We start from the raw sequence: 17,070 nt of genomic DNA, 5'->3' as shown, positions 1-17,070 counted from the left end.
TATTATGATCTCTCTTATTTAGAAAGTTAAACTGTCTTGTAGATGCAGATACACTCTAATTTGATGCCAATTAGAACCGGGGCCATGGCCGCTAATATGTCACAGAAGCTACCAGACAGTCCTAAGAGTCCAGTTACAGATCAGGTAAACGAAGGCTTATGCTCCTATAGCAAAGCCTGCATACAATTAGTAGATCCCTAGATGCCTCAAGGCATACTGCAGTATCTTGTCACCAGTAGCAAGGTTTTGGGGAAGCAAATGTAGAATCTATTTCATTTCCCTATTTAGCAAATGGAGGTGCTCTCCGAGTGTATGTTCAATGTGTGGAGTTGTATTCATGTTAGGTTTACAAAGCTAATTAAACACAACAGAAATTAAATGTGGAAATGAGCTCAGTTATAAGGACATGGATTCTCCAATTCCAGAAGGAAAAAAAAAAGATCAACAATTCTGAATCATGCAAAGGAAAAAAAAAACAGGCTTGACAATTGCTTTTGTCAAGATTCTATATGTTAGGTTCAAATTCTTACATCATCTTAAAGGAAATACAGTATGATATTTATTTTCTGGGAGCAGTCCCTTTAGCTGGCTGCAGCAGGATGCTAAGGAAGATGCGAGTTTATGGGGTCAATTTCCATAGAAGTAAGATGACTTTATGAAGAAATACAAATCCCTCAGTATTGAAACTTCTTAACCTTTGCTAATTGCCTTACAAATGCTGATGTTTACCCTCAGAGAGATGAGGTAAGAAGATGAGGAAGCACCACAGCCAGCCAGCTAACCATTTATAAAATCAATTCCAACAGTATCTGTCTTTGGCAGGTAATAAGTTATGTCATTTCTTTATGCAGTGATTTTTAATATATGTACCTGGAGTATTAAGTTAAAGATTTTGAAGAATCACATTTGCCCCAAAACATTTAACAGGAAAACTTATTAAGCATTTAGAAAAGCAATTAATTGGGGGTATGTTTTCATTTACTTAAAGTGTCAAAAATTATATTCTTTAAGAAGGAGGCTTCTGGTTTTAACCATGGCAAATCATTTTCAAAACACTACTAAAATGAAAATAAAGGAAACTGAAAAGATATAAATCTATAAGGACCAAGAAACAGAAGAGAGGACAACCGTAGTGGAGAGATTTCAACAATTTTTTGAAAAATGGAAAGTGGCTGAAACTGGATGGACGCTATTTAGCAGAGGGAGAGAGACAGCTAGGACCTGGGTTTCTAGAGAGCTGGCAGCTAGCAATACGTGTGTCTGTTTCATCTACTTGGCCCTGAAAAGGTTGAGTAGTGGGTGGTACAGGGTACTACCGAGGGGAAAGGGCTTGAAATAAAAAGAGACTGGATGAACGTTTACATTAAAAATGATTTGCCTCCTTCCTACTCCCATCTGGCTCTATCTTCTCTCCCGGCAGCCAAGCAATTATCCTATTACTGCTTCCTCTCATCTTGCCCTTCCTGACAGAAGACTGGAGATTTATGCTCTGGAGAGAATAAGAAGACCACGAAGTCTAGCACAGGGGAGACAGGGCAGAGATTGAGAGTCATCTCCTTTTCTTGTCCCTCTTTCAGGATGTCTCAAGCCAAGTAACACAGTACAGGCAGGAGACTACTGAATTCTTCTCTGGAAAAATAAAATAACCTAAGACAAATGCCACAAGAGAGTGACTTTGGGGGTTCCATAGTAAAAGTCCTGCTTTCTTATCATATCACCCTACCAAGAGCTCTACTAATTGACAAGTCCCATTAATGCACAAAAGTTTTCCATCAACTTTTTAGCATATCTCTCTTCAATATGACTAGACAGCTAAAGTTAATTAGACATCTAAGGAAAGTCTCTAACATGAGAGCAAATAAACAAAAAGAAGAAAGAACCCCAAGGAAACAAATTACAATTACAATACTATTCTTAGAAGTACAATTACAAACAAAATGATTACAAATTATTCAAAACAATTACAATTAGTATTCACAGAGAGATGAGGGAAGAATTTCCAGCTATGAAACAAAAACAGGATGCTATAGACAAGGGAAAAAAATCAGAAAAAAAAACCTTTAAAACAAATAAGAAAGTTGGAATAAAAGTACAGGAGGAAGGCTTGAAAAAAGGAGAAAAATCTTCCAGAAAGATGAAAAATAATAAGAAAAAAGTAGTAACAAAATTAGAGAGTCAGCTTAAGAGAGTCAACATGACAATAAAAGGTATTATAGAAAGTAAGAATCATATAAAACAGTGGGAAAGAAGTGATAAAAAAAATAAGAAAAACTTTCCAGAACTAAAAGAAACTTTCTAGAACATAAAACTCCAAATTCAAAGTCCATTAGTATACAGTACAATGGATAAGAAAAATATCCACACTAAGGAAAATTACTATGAAATTTCAGAACATCATGGACAAACAAAAGACTCTAAGAACTTCAAAAGAAAAACAGTAACATAAATAATAAAAAGGTCAAAGAAAATAATAGTGTCAGACCTTGCAACAACAGTAATGAAAGCCGGAACTCAGTGGGACAACACTTTCAAAATTATTGGAAAATTTATTTGCAAATTATAGATTTTTTTATACCCAGAAAAACTATCAGTCAAGTTAAAAGGAAAATGTTTAGACTTCAGTAAACATTCTCTGATATTTAAGGTCTCAAAAAATTTACTTCCTACTTGCAGATACTAAACGCTCTATTCCAACACTGCTACTGCTAAGTTGCTTCAGTCATGTCCGACTCTGTGCGACCCCATAGACGGCAGCCCACCAGGCTCCCCCGTCCCTGGGATTCTCCAGGCAAGAACACTGGAGTGGGTTGCCACTTCCTTCTGCAGTGCATGAAAGTGAAAAGTGAAAGTGAAATTGCTCAATCGTGTCTGACTCTTAGTGACCCCATGGACTGCAGCCTACCAGGCTCCTCCATCCATGGGATTCTCCAGGCAAGAGTACTGGAGTGGGGTGCCATTGCCTTTTCCATTCCAGCACAATAAAGGGCTAAATTAAGAAAGAGGATGATATAGGATTCAGTAAATAGAGAGACTAATCCAGAAGACAACTGAGGGAATAGAAAAGAGAAGTCTCAGTTGCTCTGCAAGTCTAGAAAATAACCAATTCCAAGTGGAAAAAAAAAAAGTGTGGAGATGCGTAGGAAAGAACAATAACTGTTCTACTTGAGCATATGGAAAATATTATTTATGGGCATGTGGAAGAGATGTTGTAACATATGGGAGCAATTAACAATAGGAACACAGCAAGTCAGGCAAATGAAGAAATGAGGTAATTATTAATGCCATGAAAATAAACAATTTTATAAGAAAGTAGAGATGATTATAGCTTCTCTTTTCCTCGGCATTGTACAGTGTTTCCATGGTCATAATGAAAGAGTGACAACTGTTCTAACCAAAATGTAATATTGTGCTGGCAGAGAAGGTAGCAGTTGGAGAGGGAATAGGGCATAGATGACAGGGTTTTGTCCTTGTATGCCACCTCAGGAAGATAATGTCAAAAATTGGGAAATCAAGAAACTGCAATATAAAATATAAGGCAGCAAATAAGAAAAACAGCTAAAGACTGAGAGTGGTTGCCACTAAGGAAAGACTTAGATAAGAGAAGGGAAGAAGACTGCTGTTTTTCCACTAAAAACCTTTAATCGTCGTCGTCGTTGACGTGAAGTCGCTCAGTCGTGTCTGACTCTTTGCGACCCCATGGACTGTAGCCTACCAGGCTCCTCACTCCATGGCATTCTCCAGGCAAGAGTACTTGAGTGGGTTGCCATTTCCTTCTCCAGGGGATCTTCCCAATCTAGGGATCGAACCTGGGTCTCCTGCATTCCAGGCAGACGTTTTAACCTCTGAGCCACCAGGAAAGCGGCCAAAAAACCTTTAATAGTGTTCGATTATTGCTTTGGTAAAGAGATAAAATTTAAATTGTCATTTTATAACAAAAACAAGCATGTTCACTGTAAAAATTAAGACAACTCAGGGACCTCCTTCATGGTCCAGTGATTAGGAATCCGCCTGCCAATGTGGGGGACATGGGTTCAATCCCTGGTCCGGGAAGATTCCACATGTCGTGGGGCAACTAAGCCTGTGTGTCATGAGTGAGCCCTCAGCTCTAGAGACTGTGCCCCATAACAACAGAAGCCACTTGGATGATAAGCCCACACACCTTTTCTAGAGAAAGCCTATGTGCAGCAATGAAGACCCAGCACACCCAAAAATAAAATAAATGAGTAAATAAATAAAATAGTTAAAAAACAAGCAACTTAGAACTGCTTATTTGGTTTGGTCAAAAGTTATTCAATATACACTCACCAAAATGTTTAAATAAAAAGATTGATAACTCCAAAAGTTGATAAGAGAATAAGGCAAGTAAAACTAATACACTGACAGTGGAAGTGGAAAAATGGAACACTCATTTTTGAAAAAAGTCTAGCAGTTTGTGCAAAACTAAATATGATCCAGCAGTTCTATTCCTATGTGTTTACTCAAGAGAAAAAAAGATTTATGTTAACAAAAAGGCTTGTATATGAATGTTGATTGCAGTTTATTCATAATAGACCCTAACAAGAAATAGTCACAGGCATCCATTAATAGAAGAATGTATAATAAACTGTGACACATTCATATAATTGAATATTATTTAGTGTTATGAACTGAACTGTGACCCCCATAATTTATATGCTGAAGCCCTAATCCCTAATGCGACCCTATTTGGAGATAGGGCCTTTAAAGAGGCAATTAAAGACAAAGAGATCATAAAGATGAGGTCATAATCCAGCAGGACTTGTGTCTTTGTAGGAGGAGGAAAAGACACCAGGAATGTACATACACAGAGAAAGACCACATGAGGACACAGTGAAAAGGCAGCCATTTACAAGCCAAAGAGAAAAGCATCAGGAGAAACCACGCCTGTCAATACCTTGATCATGGACTTCCATCTTCCAAAATTGTGAGAAATAAAATTCTGTTGTTTACACCAGTCAAGCACTTTGTTATGTCAGCACTACAGACTAATCCACTCAGCAAAACAAGAAAGTAAGAGAAAACAAGGAAAGACCACTATCATCAACACAGATGAACCTAAATAATATTATGCTGAATAAAAGACATCTAGAGCCAAAGAGTGTACCCTGTATGATTTAATTTGTGTGAAATTCTAGAAAAAGGAAAGCTAATTTTGGGGGGAAAACATCAGAACAATGGTTGCCTCAGGGGCAAGCAATTTTGAAGAGGACATTTGACACTTCTGTATTTTTTTTTTGTATGTTAACTTTACTCTAAAAGGGAAAAAAAGAACTTTAAAATTTTTATTTATTAAAAATATTTTAATACTATTTATATTAAATATTAAAATATATATTTCAATATTTATTTTAAAATAAATATTGAACTTTAAAAAATAATATGCTTGCTAAAGCATCTGAGTGGATTGTACTGATTTTGAAAATTTGAAATGTATCAAAAATAAGGTGATAGATGGATAGTATCTGAGCACCCTGTTCAAAACTTTTGGACAGAGACACAATCACATAAGAAATCTTTAAAGGGAATTCCCTGGCAGTTCAGTGGTTAGGACTCTGTACTTTAACTTCTGAGGGCCCAGGTTTGATACCTGGTCAAGGAACTAGGGGAGAAGGAAATGGCAACCCACTCTAGTACTCTTGGCCTGGAAAAATCCCATGGACAGAGGAGCCTGGTAGGCTACAGTCCATGGGGTCATGAAGAGTCGACACGACTGAACGACTTCACTTTCATTTTTCATTTTCATGCATTGGAGAAGGAAAGGGTAACCCACTCCAGTATTCTTGCCTGGAGAATCCCAGGGACAGGGGAGCCTGGTGGGCTGCCATCTATGGGGTCGCACAGAGTTGGACATGACTAAAGTGACTTAGCAGCAGCAGCAGCAAGGAACTAGGATCCCACAAGCTCCATGTTGCAGCCAAATTAACAAACAAACAAAAGTCTTTAAAGAAATTAAAGGTGTGCCTTGGTGATTCTCTAAAACACAAGTCTAGGAAGCTTAAGGGGTCTTGTCCAATAATTGTCTCAGCTGAGGCTCAAGGTACAGAAGGCTTTATCTGAGTCTCTTTCTGTTTTGTAAGTTCATTTGTATCATTTCTTTTTAGATTCTATGTATAAGGGATGCCATACAGTATTTCTCCTTCTCCGTCTGACTTATGTTACTCAGTATGACACTCTCTAGGTATATTCATGTTGCGGCAAATGACATTATTTCATTCTTTTTAATGGCAGAGTAACATTCCATTGCATAGCACGTGGAACTCTACTCAATGTTATGTGCCAGCCTGGATGGGAGTTGGGTTTGGGGGGAATGGACACATGTGTATGTATGGTTGGGTCCCTTTGCTGTTCACCTGAAACTACAAACATTGTTAATTGGCTATATCCCAATACAAAATGGGTTTCCGTTGTGGCTCAGCTGATAAAGAATCTGCCTGTAATGTGGGAGACCTGGGGTCGATCCCTGGGTTGGGAAGATCCCCTGGAGAAGGGAAAGGCTACCCACTCCAGTATTCTGGCCTAGAGAATTCCATGGACTGTACAGTCCATGGGGTCACAAAGAGTTGGACATGACTGAGTGAATTTCACTTCACTTCAATACAAAATAAAATGGTTAAAGTTTGGGGGGTGGGAAAGATGGTTTATCTGGAAAAGATTTGTGAGTGTGACTTCTGCCTAATAGAGTAAATCCCCAGAAGAATCATAGGAAACCCACAAAATTCCTACAGGAGTTATATATTAAGAAACTGAGAAGATCAGAGATGAACCCTCAGATTTCTATTGTCAAGAAGCAAGCTGAAAGAGCTGCTTAGTTCCAAATACATGTTACCTTTCTTTTTTTTTTTTTTTAAAGAGAGGATGACTCAAAGGACAGAACAAGAACCCAAAGAGCAGTGTCAAGAACCATAAGACCTTGAGCCTTAAGACTTAATCAAGAAACTCCCAACACTTTCTGAATGTTGTGGATGAATGAGTCTTTGTTCCTCTGGTTTGAATAGAAATGTCTATAAAGTCATCCAGTGTTTGTCTCACTGCTTGGTGTTGGATACATAGAGGTTAGATAACTTGTCTCTTTAGTTACACAGGTTGAGAAGAAATATACTCAAAGAGCTATACTTAAGGGACTAAATCCAAGGAACCTCAACTGCATGTGGACTTGATCCATACAATGAAATTCTGGGCACCGAACTCATGCTGTAAGGGCATGAGATTTTTGCAGCCTTGGGAGGGGTGAATATATTCTGCATATGTAGTAGTAGTAGTGTTAGTCACTCAGTCGTGTCCGACTCTTTCCAACCCCATGGACTGCAGTCCACCAGGCTCCTCTGTCCATGGGATTCTCCAAGCAAGAATACTGGAGTGGGTTGCCATGCCCTCCTCCAGGGGATCTTCCCAACCCAGGGATTGAACCCAGGTCTCCTGCAATGCAGGCAAATTCTTTACCAGTTGAGCTGAGTTGAGCTACAGGGAAGAACCATTCTGCATATGGGAGGGATGTAAATCACTAGGGGTCAGAGGGCAGACTGTACCCAGACCCCAGGATAGTTAGCAGTGAACATTGTATCCTGGTATTCATCCCCTTCTCTTAAATGTGGATCAGATTTACTGATCTACTTCTAATAGCATATGGAGGAAGTGATGTGATGTCAGTTCTGAGTGAGTCTGAGATTAGTTCTGGTTTCAGTCTTGAATGATCTTGATCACTCCCTCATGGGTCATGTGGCCTGGAGAAAGCCAGGGGCAATGTTGTGAGGCAGCCCTAAGGAAAGGCTCACTTGATGAGGAAGTTCAGTTCAGTTCAGTTACTCAGTTGTGTCCAACTCTTTGTGACCCCATGGACTGCAGCACACCAGGACTCCCTGTCTATCACCAACTCCCGGAGTTTACCCAAACTCATGTCCATTGAGTTGGTGATGCCATCCAACCATATCATCCTCTGTCATCCCCTTCTTCTCCTGCCTTCAATCTTTCCCAGCATCAGGGTCTTTTCCAATGAGTCAGGTCTTCGCATCAGGTGGCCAAAGTATTGGAGTTTCGGCTTCAGCATCAGTCCTTCCAATGAACACTCAGGACTGATCTCCTTTAGAATGGACTGGTTGGATCTCCTTGCAAAAAAGGGACAAAAAAATCCCAAGGGACTCTCAAGAGTCTTCTTCAGCACCACAGTTTAAAAGCATCAATTCTTCAGCGCTCATCTTTCTTTATAGTCCAACTCTCACATCCATACATGACTACTGTGAAAAACCATAGCTGTGACTAGATGGACCTTTGTTGGCAAAGTAATGCCTCTGCTTTTTAATATGCTGTTTAGGTTGGTCATAACTTTCTTTTTAAGGAGTAAGGGTCTTTTAATTTCATGGCTGCAGTCACCATCTGCATTGATTTTGGAGCCCCCAAAAATAAAGTCTGACACTGTTTCCCCATCTATTTCCCATGAAGTGATGGGACCAGATGCCATGATCTTCGTTTTCTGAATGTTGAGCTTTAAGCCAACTTTTTCACTCTCCTCTTTCACTTTCATCAAGAGGCTCTTTAGTTCTTCTTCACTTTCAGCCATAAGGGTGGTGTCATCTGCATATCTGAGGTTATTGATATTTCTCCAGGCAATCTTGATTCCAGCTTGTGCTTCATCCAGCCCAGCGTTTCTCATGATGTACTCTGCATATACGTTAAATAAGCAGGGTGACAATATACAGCCTTGATGTACTCCTTTCCCGATTTGGAACCAGTCTGTTGTTCCATGTCCAGTTCTAACTGTTGCTTCCTGACCTGCATGCATACAGGCTTCTCAAGGGGCAGGTCAGGTGGTCTGGTATTCCCATCTCTTTCAGAATTTTCCACAGTTTATTGTGATCCACACAGTCAAAGGCTTTGGTATAGTCAATAAAGCAGAAATAGATGTTTTTCTGGAGCTCTCTTGCTTTTTCGATGATCCAGTGGATATTGGCAATTTGATCTCTGGTTCCTCTGCCATTTCAAAACCAGCTTGAACATCTGGAAGTTCACAATTCATGTACTGCTGAAGCCTGGCTTGGAGAATTTTGAGCATTACTTTGCTAGTGTGTGAGATGAGTACAATTGTGCAGTAGTTTGAACATTCTTTGGCATTGCCTTTTTTTGGGATTGGACTGAAAACGGACCTTTTCCAGTCCTGTAGCCACTGCTGAGTTTTCCAAATTTGCTGGCATATTGAGTGCAGCACTTTCACAGCATCATCTTGGAGAATCTGAAATAGCTCAACTGGAATTCCATCACCTCCACTAGCTTTGTTCATAGTGATGCTTCCTAAGGCCCAATTGACTCACATGCTAGGATGTCTGGCTCTAGGTGACTGATCACACCATTGTTGTTATCTGGGTCATGAAGATCTTTTTTGTACAGTTCTTCTGTGTATTCTTGCCACCTTTTCTTAATATCTTCTGCTTCTTTTAGGTCCACCCCTGGAGAAGGAAATGGCAACCCACACCAGTACTCTTGGCTGGAAAATTCCACGGACAGAGGAGCCTTGTAGGCTACAGTCCATGGGGTCACAAAGAGTCAGACACGACTGAGCAACTTCACTCTCTCTGTTAGGTCCATACAATTTCTGTCCTTAATTGAGCCCATCTTTGCATGAAATGTTCCCTTGGTATCTCTAATGTTCTTAAAGAGATCTCTAGTCTTTCCCATTCTATTGTTTTCCTCTATTTCTTTGCATTGATCACTGAGGGAGGCTTTATTATCTCTCTTTCTATTCTTTGGAACTCTGCATTCAAATGGGTATATCTTTCCTTTTCTCATTTGCTTTTTGCTTCTCTTCTTTTCAGAGCTATTTGTAAGGCCTCCTCAGACAGCCATTTTGCTTTTTTGCATTTCTTTTTCTTGGGATTGTCTTGATTCCTGTCTCCTGTGCAATGTCACGAACCTCCGTCCATAGTTCATCAGGCACTCTATCTATCAGATCTAGTCCCTTAAATCTATTTCTCATTTCACTGTATAATCGTTAGGGATTTGATTTAGGTCATACCTAAATGGTCTAGTGGTTTTGCCTACTTTCTTTAAGTCTGAATATGGCAATAAGGAGTTCATGATCTGAGCCAGTCAGCTCCTGGTCTTGTTTTTGCTGATTGTATAGAGCTTCTCCATCTTTGGCTGCAAAGAATATAATCAAGCTGATTTTGGTGTTGACTATCTGGTGATGTCCATGTGTAGAGTCATCTCTTGTGTTGTTGGAAGAGGGTGTTTGCTATGACCAGTGCGTTCTTTTGGCAGAACTCTATTAGTCTTTGCCCTGTTTCATTCTGTACTCCAAGGCCAAGTTTGCCTGTTACTCCAGGTGTTTCTTGACTTCCTACTTTTGCATTGCAGTCCCCTATAATGAAAAGGACATCTTCTTTGGGTGTTAGTTCTAAAAGGTCTTGTAGGTATTCATAGAACCATTCAACTTCAGCTTCTTCAGCACTTCTGGTTGGGGCATAGACTTGGATTACTGTGATTCTGTCGTTTTTGAGATTGCATCCAAGTACTGCATTTCGGACTTTTTTGTTGACTATGATGGCTACTCCATTTCCTCTAAGGGATTCTTGCCCACAGTAGTAGATATAATGGTCATCTGAGTTAAATTCACCCATTCCAGTCCATTTTAGTTCACGGATTCCTAAAATGTTGACATTCACTCTTGCCATCTCCTGTTTGACCACTTTCAATTTGCCTTGATTCAGGGACCTAACATTCCAGGTTCCTGTGCAATATTGCTCTTTACAGCATCGGACCTTGCTTCCATCACCAGTCACATCCACACCTGGGTGTTGGTTTTGCTTTGGCTCCATCTCTTCATTCTTTCTGGAGTTATTTCTCCACTGATCTCCAGTTTGATACTGGGCACCTACTGACCCAGGGAGTTTATCTTTCAGTGTCCTATCTTTTTGGCTTTTCATACTGTTCATGGGGTTCTCAAGGCAAGAATACTGAAGTGGTTTGCCAGTGGTCCAGTGGACCACATTTTGTCAGAATTCTCCACCATGACCCGTCCGTCTTGGGTGGCCCTACACGGCATGGCTCATAGTTTCATTGAGTTAGACAAGGCTGTGGTCCATGTGATTAGATTGGTTAGTTTTCTGTGATTGTGGTTTTTAGTCTGTCTGCCCTCTGATGGAGGATGAGGAAGTGAGGCCTGCCAACAGCCACCTGAATGAGTTTTGAGGAGGATTCTTCACAATGGAGCCACTAACCTTCAGCTTATAACCTGACTGACGACTGATGAGATATAGGTAACAGAGACTGAGATGAGGAATCTTTTCTGTTTTAAGCTACTAACTTTGGAGGTAATTTGTTATGCAACAAGAAAGAGAGAGAGAATTGAGACACCATATGGAAAGGAAGAAGGTAAATCAGAGAGTGGACACGACACAGTCCTCTTTTTTCTTCATCAAGAATAATACTGAAGTTAAAGAGCAGGAGAGATATGAAGTGATCACTGTAAAAATAATTAGTAAAAATATGCTGCAGTGAGAAAGGTAAGTAAGAGGGGAAAGTGATAAGTACTCTTGCTGAAGATTCTTTTATGATCCAAGGAGATAAACAAAAAGCTAGTTCAAGAAAAAACTTCAGTGTGGTCTCTGAGGGGGAGAGGATGGGTCATGGAACCATTAAAAGGCTACTGACATCATGGAGGCATCAATGAAAAGTCACGAAATCCCTCATAAGGGATTACATTCTGGGAACCATAATTACAAAGTCACTAGGGTTGGCTCTGAAATGACTGATGTTGAGGAGGAAAGAGGGTGATGCAATCTCTAGAAGTAGGGGAGTTCATGATTTATTTTGGAAGCAGTATTTGGAAAAAAAAAAAAGAACTCTTGGCAAATCTTTATACTCACATTATTAAGGAGGCCAAGGATGATTATTCAGATGTAAAATGGTTGCTAGAGATGATGTAGCTGTAAGGGTAAAAAACTTTTATAAAGTTATAAATCTGCTGCTTGAAAAACTGGACAGATGGGAGATGTAGACTCAGGAAGAGAAATGCAGGCCCAGTTATGGCAAAGGAGGGAACACTATCCAACTGGACACATACTCTCGCCTGGTGATATTAAAGTCTAAATGCACATTACAGCTAGCAGCAGAAGGCCAGGCAGCTACTACCCAGGTTTAAAAAAAACAAAACAAACAAAAAACCTTAAAGAACAGCAAACAACTAAGCGAATTTGAAAAAAAAATTCAAAACGTAAATATAGCAAAAAATAATTTCTTTTATTTTTCTTTTTTATCCAGGAAAAAAAAATAAAATTACTGTTAGAAAACCAATACTTGGTTATATGCACCAAACTAATCACGCACCTATGGCTGTGCTAGGTTACCACAGTGGACCCAAATGAAATGCTGGTTCCTAAGGTGCTTATGGACGAGCTGTTTATCGAGAAGGACTCAAGAAAGCACAGTCAGCCTGACAAAAAGGTAGTCCTTGGGGTGGTGAGATGAGTTCCAGAGGGAGCAGAGCATCAGGAGACAGGACAGGGAGGCCAGAGAGGAGCTTGAGGGACTGTGTGGTATTAGGGCCGGAAGAGGAAAGATTCCCAGCTCTAGTATCACGGTGGGGGGTCCTTCAAGGAGGGGCTGATGACAGGACAAGGGTCAGGGAGCTCCACTGGCAGCAGTCAGGGGGCTGATGCCTCACAGCTGGGACATGAAGGGTTGAGATGGGAAGAGTGGGATTCCAGTCTAGTCATTCATGCTTCCTTTTCACAAATGAGTGTCAGTTCAGGGAAGGTTCTGTGCCAGGGGCAGTGGAGATGCGCAGAGGTGTACAGCCTGGTGGGGAGACCAGGGAGTGAGATGGATAACACTTAAATAAGGCAGAGGGCACAAGGAGATCCCTGTGTGAATCTCTGATCAGGGCAGTAAAGATAGGCCTGGGAGAGTGATTAGGGCACTGTGTCTACCTAGGACCTTGATTCTTTAAAGCGATTTGTTAGCAAAAGCAATCAGAGCAGGGTGAAAGAGGTTAAAATGAACAGTCAAATCTTAATTTTTTGTGATTTTTTTTTTTTCCCTTAGCAGAAAATACCAATGGTATGTGACCAACAAAGCAGTTGATGACACAGCACATCTAATTTTTCCAAGCTGAATGAGGAAGGACATGTGGAAAGGGAACTGGAAGCAGAGTCATCCCTCAGGGGGTGCCTTGAAGGCAGTCAAATGGGTCATGACTCCTGGTACCCCTCGCTCTGAGCTTCAGGTTCTTTGTCAAATGGGATCTCCCTGCCCTCCCAGGGCAGCTGTGATGATTGTGAGTCATGACCTTACACAGTGCCTGTGCCGAGTGCTCAACCAATTGTTTTATTGTTGTTGAAACTTGGGTTGCTGAAAGATAGGTGAATGCTCATGGCAATTAAGAATGTGTTTAACTTTTTCTTCCTCAATTTTTCTCTTTTCTTCCTGTGGTTCTCTGTCATTTATCTAACTTGATCGTGGGAAAAGAAGACTCAAGGAGGAAGAAGGTAAAAAATAGGTGGATATTCAGCAAGGCGAAGGCTCTGCCAATAAAAAGACAGTAAAGATTCAGACCTGAGTGAGTTTATTAATGCCAATTTATTCTTTCACCAAAGAGCCCAGAAAAAGTGAGGTGCAATCAAAAAGAAAATCAAGGGAGAAAGTAAGGAAAAAGAAAGTCAATGGGCTACAAAGGATACTGGGAAACAAGTTCTGTATGGAGGCACCGATTAGAGGTGGAGGTTAAAGAAGGCATGACTATGGTGTGGTCAGTGGAATAAGTTAAGATAAAAATCAAACCCCATCTTGGTGAAATAAATTGAAAAGCTAAAGATGTTAACCTGTAGGTCTTAGAATGGTTAAAACTGAAATTTATACAGGACGTTGGAGTTAAATATTTAATGGCTGGAGAGAAAACCAAGATGGACTATACATTAACTATGTAACTTTTTCTGCATCCCCCACCCCACAAAGAAAAAATAAAAGACCTGAAGTATATTTCATTATAATATTTATCACTTCAGTGCTTATTCTTTGCCAACCACTGTTTAAAGAGCTTAATAAGTATTAATCATTTAATCCCCACAGCAACTCTGTGAAGAAAATACAATTAACACCATTTTACCAATAGAGAGATGAGGCACAGAGAGTTTAACTTGCCCAAGGAATCACAGCTTGCAGGTCACCACAATGCAAAAACTGCTTCCTACAATTATCCTAAGCCTGGTCACAAACTTTGGGTAGAGTCACCCTGTAGCGGAATGAATTTAGGGCCACCTACAATGAGAATGGGCTTCCCTGGTGGCTCAGTGGTAAAGAATCTGCCTCCCAAAGCAGGAAACCCGGGTTTGATCCCTGGGTTGGGAAGATCTCCCAGAGAAGGAAATAGCAACCCACTCCAAGTAGTCTTGCCCGGGAAGTCCCAAGAACAGAGGAGCCTGGCGGGCTACAGTCCAGAGGGTCGCAAAGAGTAGGACGTGATTTAGTGAATACACAACAATGAATAAGATCACAAATCATTCCTGAGAAGGAGATGGTGACTTTGGACTGACAGTAGGTAGTCCTTTAAAAATCACACATGGTTGCCAATTCGGTTGGAGGGACACATAAGGTGAAAAAGCTGAAAATGGATGTGAGAGGCCAATAAAAAGAAAGAAAAGGCAATAAAAGATCAAAAGTCCAAGGAGCAAAGTTTATCAGATTCCCACCTGTGGTAATACGAAGGTGGAGAATCCCTGATAGGAATTCACACAACAGACATGATGCTAGATAGTCATGAGGCCCCGAGAGCCTCCTCACAGCATGGTTTGGCCCTGTGATCGTGTATGGTGTGGGGCTCATCTTGCCTATATTTATGCTATTTGTCTCCTCCTAGGAACAATACCCAAAAGAATAAGGCTGGGTCTTTGGTAAAAATATACTACAAGAATCTGAGATATCATTATTATACAATACATTTCTATTATTAAAAAAACAAAACAAAACAAAAAACCACTAGAGGGAAAATTTACCTTGCTGGTCTGTAATTAATGAAGCCTGACTCTTTCAAAGGCAGAGAAGGTAGCTTCCCTCAACCCCACCCACAACTGGCACTAGAACACAGGGAACGCTGCAGAAGGGAAGAAGAGGCTGATTTCAGAGCCAACAATTGTGACTCTCACCGGTTTGACTTTCTTTGACAGGGCAGGACCTGGAGCTGTCTCCTGCTGAGTCATTTCCGTGTCTCCTCCTCCTTCACCATCTGATGCTCCTAGGAAACATAAAGATTAAAAATTAGAAAAGCACCCCTCTCTTTCTCCCATTTCTAGCATAATCTTGGTACCATCTTTTCAGAAGGTCCTGTCCCTTGACTCATTAATTTCACCTCTAAGAAGCTGAATTTAAGAAAATGATCCAAAATGAAGATAGCAATTGAAGAACCAAGGTGGCAGTGTTATTTATAAAACTGCACAAATGAAGATTATTCAGATGTCTAAAATTGAGACTGTTTAATTAAGGAACACACACTGAGTTGCATGGTTGAACTCTTCATTTTCAGATAGAAAAGTTGTTGCTTGCAGGGATAAAGTAATTTGCCCTAGGTCACACACCTGGGAACCCAGATCTATCTGAGTCCAAGGTCTTCCCCCACAAGTGATGCTGCCTGCACGGAGAACTAGCCAGCTCTCAACACCTGTGTGTTGGCCCCAGGGGTAACGAAAGAAAACGTGACAAAAGGATTATACATCATGAGAAATTCTTATTTTAAATTTATAAAATCTTTCAGCACTGGAAAAAGTAAATTCTTATCCTAAGAATCAGGAAAAAAAAAGTTTTTAACAATTTTTCTGTTTAAAAAGCTCTCTTGAAGAAACATGGCAAGCACAGGTTTTTTTACTTCCCATGCTATGCTATGCTATACTAAGTCACTTCAGTCGTGTCTGACTCTGTGCGACCCCGTAGACGGCAGCCCACCAGGCTCCCCCGTCCCTGGGATTCTCCAGGCAAGAACACTGGAGTGGGTTGCCATTTCCTTCTCCAATGCATGAAAGTGAAAAGTGAAAGTGAAGTCGCTCAGTCATGTCCAACTCTTAGCGACCCCATGGACTGCAGCCTACCAGGCTCTTCCATCCATGGGATTTTCCAGGTAAGAGTATTGGAGTGGGGTGCCATTGCCTTCTCCATACTTCCCATAATGCTATCCTGTCTTCCAGATTTTAGTGGCTGTTCTATCTGAATACATTTTTGAATCTTTGAAAGACTTCACTCACTCCTTTTGAGTTTTTCTGTACATCTCAAAGCCCAAAATATGAGTCTTGAGTAATACTGGTCAGAATTCATATTTAGGTACAGATTAACTAGTCCGGTAGTCTTGAGATGGTTAGTTTTATGTATCAACTTGATTGGGCCACAGGGTGGTCCAGATATTTGGTCAAACATTACTCTAGATGTTTCTCTGTAGGTGTTTCTGGTTGAGATTAACATCTGAATGGGTGGACTGAATAAAGCAGACTGCCCTCCCTAATGTGGAAGGATATATCCCATCAGGTATGGCTGGAATAGAACTAAAAGTATGACCCACCCTGAGTAAGATAATTTTTTCTGCCTTTGGACTTGAAATGAAACATTTGGCTCTTCCTGGATCTGGAGCCTGCAGGCCAATGAGCTGGAACTATACCATCAGCTCTCCTGTTTCTCAAAGCCTTCTAACTAGAATTGCACCTAAACAATTGGCTCTCCAGGGTGGCCAGCTTGTCGGTCCACGCTGCTGATCTTGGGGCTTGACAGCCTCCATAACTGCATGAGCTAACTCCTTTACACACACACACACACACACGACAGAGAGACAAAGAGAGAGAACAATAAATATAGATAGATATGTAGCAAAGATATCTATTTCCCTATTGCTTCTGTTTTTCAGGAGAATCTTGCTTAATAACTGTGTAGAGTGAAAAAAAGGACTCTACCCAATCAAGCAGTAGCAGGTAGAAGATTAACAGGGCTTTTTAAATGAATGATTAAGTTGGCACTAGAAGTATTTATAGAACTGCTTCTGGGAAGAAAGTAGTAGTAGTCATAGTTTCCCCTATTCCTCCTGTTAAGTTA

The 17,070-nt window shown here is 40.5% G+C and overlaps 1 protein-coding gene across 3 annotated transcripts in view; it reads right to left on the bottom strand.

The window, feature by feature from the left end:
* Window positions 1–17,070, bottom strand: part of CMSS1 (cms1 ribosomal small subunit homolog) — a 388,986-nt gene that overhangs the window by 24,791 nt on the left and 347,125 nt on the right. For all 3 annotated transcript variants that reach the window (XM_055567914.1, XM_055567915.1, XM_055567916.1), the window contains one exon: window positions 15,147–15,235. In XM_055567914.1, the coding sequence (XP_055423889.1) occupies window positions 15,147–15,235 (89 nt within the window). The remainder of the gene's footprint in view (window positions 1–15,146; window positions 15,236–17,070) is intronic.

Source organism: Bubalus kerabau, chromosome 2 (genome assembly GCF_029407905.1).
Source record: "Bubalus kerabau isolate K-KA32 ecotype Philippines breed swamp buffalo chromosome 2, PCC_UOA_SB_1v2, whole genome shotgun sequence".
NCBI classification, from domain to species: Eukaryota; Metazoa; Chordata; class Mammalia; order Artiodactyla; family Bovidae; genus Bubalus; species Bubalus kerabau.
This window is presented reverse-complemented; position numbering and strand designations above follow the sequence as displayed.